Below are 7665 nucleotides of genomic sequence, written 5' to 3'. Positions count from 1 at the left end.
GCGCCCGCGGCCCGGCGGGGCCCGGGCTCCGGCTGGCTGTGCAGAGCCCGGGGGGCACGGCCAGCGCCAGCCGGGGGAGCGGGAGGGGCCGCGCCGCTGCTCCCGCCGGCAACTGATCGCGGGGAAAGGGGGAAGCGCCGCAGCTCGGTGCCCGCGGAACACCTGTCAGACCGGCGGAGCCTGATTTATACCTGGCCCTGGAAGCCTCTCCGCTGGGGGTTTCCCCCCTTCTCGTCCCACTTTTTCTTTTCTTTTTTTTTTTTTTTTTTTTTTCTTTTCGCCTCCCCCCCTCCCTTCCCGGAGCGGTGTGAAAGGGGTTATTTTCTTCAGGGTATAAAGCTGAGAAGACGGAGGAAGAGAAGCTGAGAGCTTCACCTCATTGCCTCCTTCTCCCTTTCATGTGAACACCCTCCAACGTTCCCTTCGTCCTGCCGCGCCTCTCACCTGGACAGCGCTGCCCGGATCATGTCCGCTAAGCTCCTGCCGGTTTTCTTCCTCCTCTCAGTGTTTCACGCCTGGTAAGTCCGCACTCCTCTCGCCTCTACCCCTCCACACCCCCCACCCCCCGCTCGCACCGGGGCTTGCGGGCTGGAGTCCCGCTCGCCGGAGTTTCCAAAATACTCGGGGCGCCCGGGGAGGACAGAGGGCTCTTCCCCCTCCACCCCCCGCGCCGTGCCGGGGCTTTATTCCCAAAGGCGGCTTCCCCCGCTTCCTCCCCGGGACCCGCCTGGCTTCCTCGGCCAGCTGCCGCCCCGCCGCTGTCCCTCTCGGCCCCGCCTGAAGCCACAGCTCGCCCGCGAGGGCTCCGTCCCGAGACCCGGCCCGGAAGAAAGTTTTCCCGCTCCGGCGGCTGCCGGGGCCCCGCGGCACCCGTCGGGACGGCGGCTAGCGCTGCCCGGGCTCCCCTCACGGCGCGGGGTGGCTTCCCGGGGGCCCCCGCGGTCGGGGCCGGTGTGAGGAGGGAGAGGGCGGCGGCGGGAAGCGCAGGCCCGGCGGTCGGGACCAGCTGGGGGTGCCGGGGGGTGCCCTGGTGCCTGGTGGGGCTACCGTTAACCGCCTCGCCCTCGGCTCGGCGGGCGTTAACCGCCGCGGGGGGGCGGGAGGGGCCGGGCCGGGGAACCCTCCGCACCCGCCTCAGGGGCGGTAAGGATCTCCCCGGCGGGGCTGCGGTAGCGGCGGGCGGTGTGGGGCCGTAGGGGGACAGCCGGCAGCTGCAGCCTTGAGTGACCTTTCGGACCGGGCTCGCCTTCGGTCCCGGTGGTTGTCCAGGGTACTAGGAAGGGCCTCTGACGCATAACCCAGGAGAAGGTGTCACCTCAGCGTCCCCCACAGGTTCTGTCACAAACCGGGCTGCAGTCGTGCTCAGCAGCCCTTCCCTTCCCTTCCCTTCCCTTCCCTTCCCTTCCCTTCCCTTCCCTTCCCTTCCCTTCCCTTCCCTTCCCTTCCCTTCCCTTCCCTTCCCTTCCCTTCCCTTCCCTTCCCTTCCCTTCCCTTCCCTTCCCTTCCCTTCCCTTCCCTTCCCTTCCCTTCCCTTCCCTTCCCTTCCCTTCCCTTCCCACATTCTCCTTCTCAGCAGCCTGCCCCGCACCCAAGCAGCATCTCTTTCCCAAATTCCCAAAGGAACAAGAGGCTGCTTCATACCAGCCCCTGGAGCAAGTCCCGGACACACGTGTTGCAGGAAATAAACTCTTTCCCCGCAACCTCTCAGGGTTTTCCAGCCTTCCTCTTTTGCAGTTCATACACTTCCTCCTCTCTGTCCCCTCACAGGATCAGATCTAGTGGCACCTGAGGAGTTTGGAATGTGTGCTGCCGTTCTTCCTCCTCAGTTTGAGAATGGCCTGCCATCATCCCAGAACTTGTTTCTGTGGATAGCAGGAATACGCTGGGGATTTGGTAGTCACCAGTAAGGCTACAGGTGAAAATGCATTCTCAAATGCCTTCAAGGAGCCTACTTGTGTAGAGGCAAGCAAGGGAAGTGAAATAAACTCTTAAGGAGGAAAACAAAACACCTTGAAAATTACGTATCTTGTGTATTAGTCTGATTCACTGTGAAACGTCTCAAAGTCCCAGTCTTCATCTAGAAGGTAGGTAGGAATTTACATCATCTGGAAGTACTTTGTAGGAAACAAGCTGCTAGAGTGAGGGGATTTAAAAGGTTTGTCAGAGCTTGGAGTCTTACTAGTGACTGCACTTAAAGATGCAGCTCCCTGAAATGTGAATCTTGATCCTACCTGAGCTCAGTTCTCATTTCCACGTGCAGTCGGAATGTCTCCAGTAAAGTTGTGGTTGGTGCAGCAGAAAAAAATGTACAATTTGTGCTCCTTTCCTGTTGGCAATTCAGCATCACTTCAGCCCTGAAATATCAACTATGTGTATTTGGAGATGGTGCCTCCTTTGAGAATGGTTCTCTAACTGCAGTATTAAAACATACGGCTTGTCTTGAATCTGAGAGATATGCCCTCCCTGCCCCCCCATCCCGTCCCGTTCCCTCCCCCCCCAATTCCTCTTGAAGTTTTTTAATGCTCATTGGGTGAATTACACAAAAAAAAAGATCAAGATTTTTTAAAAAATATAACTAGTTAACAGAGAAGGAGTGGTCATCTATTCAAAATTTTTCCTAAGTTTTCTCTACTTTTACGACTAGGTTATATGAGCTTTCTCTGTAGAAAATCCTCAGGGGCTATGCTTCAAAATTATTTTTATAGAAATTGTAGAGCACTTGCAATTTGTGAGGTCATGTTAAGTGATTCGTGGCTAATCCTTAGGGGTGTATTGGCTGTACAGCAGTTTCAATTAAAAGTTTCATTAAATGCTCGAATGGTGGTCTACAAGCAATGTTGAGGGTTGACGATGCTCTGTGATTAAATTTTTATAATTGTATTCAATTTTTTTTCTGTTACTATAGCATGTCTGTCAAGTCTTCTGGACATCTGAGATATTTTAAGACACTAGTTTCACTATGGAGGGAAGGAGAAGGAGAGAGAGAAAAGAGGTTGCTCTGACACATGTAGCACATCCCGTGAATTAGCAAGGCTGTGCCTCTGATTGTCCATTGCTTTGCACCTTGCATAATTGTTGACATTTATGTTAAAAGGTTGCAAAATAACATTGTATTACCGGAGCAATTGCAGGTCGAAGCAACACATGATTACTGCTGTAGGTTCCACCACAGAGGTTATCTTTTCTCCTGATAACTTCATCTCAGTTTAACTGTCATAGATTTTCTCCAGTGAGAGACATCAAACAGATTTGGTTTCTAAGATACCAAAAGATACATCTTCAACATTTTACTGTTCGTGCACAAAAAGCCGCACAAATGAAATTAGTCTTGTGTGAAAATAGCTCTTGCTGTGATTTCTGGGCAAACTGTAGTTCCACCACATTTGTATTAGCATACTCTTACAATAAAAATAGTCCACCTATGAAGGAAGGAACTCACAACTCTTGGTGTAGTACCGTTTTTTAAAAGATGTCATTAAAACTGCAGGGAAACTCAGATTAATTTATGGAATGTATTTGTGGGCTTGTGATAATCCATCTTAAATTCAAGGAGCAAGCTCTTAATTCTAAGTCTTGTAATACATTAAACTGAAATTCAGGCACTGAGAATATAATAATTTATTAATAGGATAAAATGATCAGGAAGTATTAAAAGATCTGAATTTTTAATACTCTTATTAGCCTTTGTGGAAGAGATGAATCAGTTGTCTTGGTGTATTAATAAAATAATACTGCAGATGTTCACTCTTGGTAAAAGTATATTGTAAACTAACTAGTTGGGATAGGTTGGTTAAAATACAGGGTATAAAATACTACTCTGATAGATGTATGAACTCCCAGAGTAAAATTTTTTGAGCCGGTGGCAGAAGACAATTTCTGAACAATTCTGAATGATGACCCATCCACAGATACTCAACAACTGTTAATGGGAACATCCTGTTGCCAAAAACAGCCTAAGGCTGGGTAGACAGGCAGAACTAAAGGAGATATCTGAAGCTTCTTCAGATAAGTGTGGAGATTTACCCAGAAAGTAAATTCAGTTTTTAGTTATGTAAAATAACATCTATTTGTTTGATTTGTTATTGCAGTTCTAGAAAGGTTGAAGAGGATGAATATGAAGATGGAACAACTAACCAAAAATGGGTTTTAGCTCCAAAAACACAAGACACAGATGTGACTCTCATACTAAACAAGCTGTTGAGAGAGTATGACAAAAAGCTACGGCCAGATATTGGAAGTAAGTACTCCTTTCTGCACAAGCGAGGAAAAGCATCTATGGGTGCAGAAAAGACATTATGTTATATTTTGGTTAGTGTGCACAAATGGCTGGGAAAGTGGAGATTAAGGTTTTTTGGCTGAAGTTCATTTCGAAGTCAATATGTAAAAAATGCTAATCCTCATGGGAAGATACAGTGGTAACTTAAGGTGACAAACTCTGCTTGTACAGAGTCTGGATAGAGATATAGAAGGGCTAGCTCTAAAGTATTCAGCAGGTCTTTGGCAGAGTTAGGAACACACTTCTCTCTTTTGTCATCCAATCCATGCAAACGAAAAACTCACGCTCTGAGGAGCAATCAAAACCCCAGCATATTCAAAGCAAAAAGTAGGATACAGCAAGAGAAGAATGTACATCTACTCCCTTCAAAATGCGATCACAAAAGTTATGTTCCTTAATGCTGAGAAGGTGGCACTAGGATTTGCCTGCCTATAGGGCAACTCTGGAGATTTTCTTCCCCAAACTGTCAGACATCTTATGTCCAAAAGAAATCTGGTTGAATGGAAGTGTCTTGTGGGCAGTACTACTACATATAGGTTGTGTGTTTCCAACCAGTATTTTTTTACCTTTTGTGGTTATGCACTGTTTGCCTTGTTTGCATCCTTAGATCAGAATGGCTACAGCACAGCTGCCGTTCAGTTTGTTCACAGCAAGTTTGTATGACAGAAATCAGAGACAATTTTCCATTTACATTTATTATACCTTGCATATACTTCAGAATGAACTGGGAATGAGGAAAGCTGTCCTGGTTTGAGGTAAAACAGAACCAATTTTCTTTTCAGTAATTTTACTTTTCAGATAAGCCTCTTCTAACTAACTCTCTGAAATTAATGGCATATTTTTCAGTCCGCTTCTAGCAGATAAGGTCTGATATTTATAGTGAATACCAAGGAATGGTATGCAGAGAGGATCCTGCTTATACTTACTGCTATAACAACCAAGGTCAGCTAACTTTCTTGAGTGCCATGTTGGAGGGTCAGAAGTGGAAAAGTTTAGACGGGTAGCACCTGCGGGGAGGAGCGACAGGACAGGTGACCCCAAACTAACCAACAGGGTATTCCATCCTATCTTCCCCACGCTCAGTATAAAAGCTGAGGGATCAAAGGGGTGATGCCATGACTCAGATTCAAACTGAGGTTGCTGCAGATGCCGTCTCTTCTCTGAAGGGGAGAGATGTAAAAGAGAGCGTCAGTCATTTGTTTTAGTGGCCAGCCCAGCTCTAACCATGACAGGAAAGCTCAACTAATATAACTTGCTTTTCCTAATTTTTTTCAGAGATTAGAGGGAAAATTCCTACCACCTATTATAGTGAAACTACAATTTGCTGACAGCAAATGTATTGGTATCCTTTCTAGGTGATCCCTTTGTTTGAGTTTAGAGGGAAGTAAGAGCCATCTGTATGTATTCACGATTACAATTATTAGTGTCTTATGGCTACACATTAATACAGAAAAAAAACCCCTATGCTGTGGTATGAAAGAAAGTGGTTTGGTTTTGTTTTGTCTTGTTTTTTCCATAGCTATTACTTTGATTTTCTGTAGTATTTAGAAAGATCACATTTGATAGATATGTCTGTTTTTTAACAGAGAGTGACATTTATCTGTCTCTCTCTACTTAGTTTGTCATCCTGGATTTAGCTGATCTTTAATATCTGATGGAGAAGTGCTTTAATGCAGTTCCCCACCCATATCAACATCTTGACATTCTCAGACAAATTCTTTATTTTACTTTGTACACCGTGTCCTCAGATTACTGACTTCAGGCAAAGTAAATTATGTTATGCCTATGTGGGGCAAAGTAATCATTCAAAGTCCCCATGTCAGTTGCCATAAAATCAACAGAGGTCAGATATATCCTACAGCACTGGAAAATCATTGTTACCAAAATAATTCTTTTTGCCTCACCACAAACTTTCATAAATCCTCTTTTAGAGAAAGGAGTTAAATTGCACAGCTCCTCATATATCGTACCGAACAGAGATTTTACAGTTCTCAACTACATCTATCTATTTCTATCAAGCATCTCAGTCCTAGGCCATTTTTCTCTTTGATAGGAATCTGGCTATTTCAGAACTTGAGCTGAGTGTTGTTCAGATGCTAGAGAAGTGTGCTTCCTCTGCTTCCTTCCCTGGTCCCTCTTCCCTCCTCTTCTACCTTTGATGCAGATAAATAACACTGCCCTTTTGAAGCAGAGGAGCTGCTGCATTTGTCAAGGAGAACATGGGGGAAATGGTAGAGAATTGGGCATTCTGTCTAACTTCCCTGAACTGCCAGATGGTTCCTCACATATGAGCACATCTTCCTTTTCATCAGGGAGAAGGTTATCCTCCAAACTAGATTGTTGTCTTGTCCTGGCAATTGAACTGTGTTCCTGCCCTGAAGGTCCCAGTATTAATACAAATCAGTTAAAACATAATACAGTTAAATAAACCATTTAAAGCTCTAGGAAAAAAAGGAGTGGGCCAGGTAACATAGAGCATACAGTAAGAAAATGCATGTTTTGAAATTTATAGAAAGCGTGGAATGAACCGGTGGAGGAAGAGAGAAGTAATTCTCAGAATCAAGCAGAAGTGCAGCCAATAAAAGACGTTGAGGGTTAAACTCAGGACTAACGTGCAGTTGGCTACTCATTAGGGACTTTACATTTGTTCAGTGCTGCCTGTAAGCAAATCGGCTGTCCCACAGGGGACACTCACCATTTCATGCCACGTCACTCTTCACTCTGTTTTCCAACATTTTATTGCAAAGCCTCTACTTCTAACAGTGGATAACTTTAGCAGTGCTCCTGAAGAAGTGGTCTTCTTTCTGAATGCAGTCAGAAAGCCTAGGAAAATACTGACTTCTTTGCACTTTCAAAAGTTAGGATTGCAGTTTTTAGTTCACTGGGGAACACACTTTTGCAAGCCAAAGCCTATGGGGAGAAGGAGAAGACCGGGGCAAACAAGGTGTTGAAATGCATGCTGGCCCAGGCAGTGACTTTTCTGTGGTCTTTCATCCTTCCCAGAGCAGCTGATGTTTCGGCTAGCTCAGGTATGTCCAGGTACTTCCTGGCACTATACAGGCATATTCAGAGTGCCCCCTTACAATATTATGGGCACTGAGTTCTTGAGTAATCATGTCACCTCCAGGTCAGGTGTATAGCCATCAGTGAATGAACTCCTGTGAACAACACACAGCCACCCTCCTTCCTCCTCCCCTGCACAGCCCACCTAAACCACTGTAAAGTGCATGTACATCAATGCTAAGATGCGAGGCCAGGACTTGCTCTTTCCTTTCTTTTTTTCTTATGCTGACCTGGGCTTTCAGGTAAATGACTGTCAGTCAGATCACATGTTCAATCTGTGCTCAGCAGTACAGGCATCACCTGCAAGGTTCCAAGCGAGGATTTTG

General features: G+C 46.1%; 1 protein-coding gene across 1 annotated transcript in view; it reads left to right on the top strand.

The window, feature by feature from the left end:
* Window positions 1-465: 465 nt before the first annotated feature.
* Window positions 466-7665, top strand: part of GABRG3 (gamma-aminobutyric acid type A receptor subunit gamma3) — a gene marked incomplete at both ends in the record, with an annotated part of 332566 nt that continues 325366 nt past the window's right edge. The window contains 2 exons of the mRNA XM_082498342.1: window positions 466-518; window positions 4089-4237. Coding sequence (XP_082354468.1) covers window positions 466-518; window positions 4089-4237 — 202 coding nt within the window. The remainder of the gene's footprint in view (window positions 519-4088; window positions 4238-7665) is intronic.

This window comes from Vanellus vanellus (genome assembly GCF_965231255.1).
Source record: "Vanellus vanellus genome assembly, chromosome: 1".
Classification (NCBI taxonomy): Eukaryota; Metazoa; Chordata; class Aves; order Charadriiformes; family Charadriidae; genus Vanellus; species Vanellus vanellus.
This window is presented reverse-complemented; position numbering and strand designations above follow the sequence as displayed.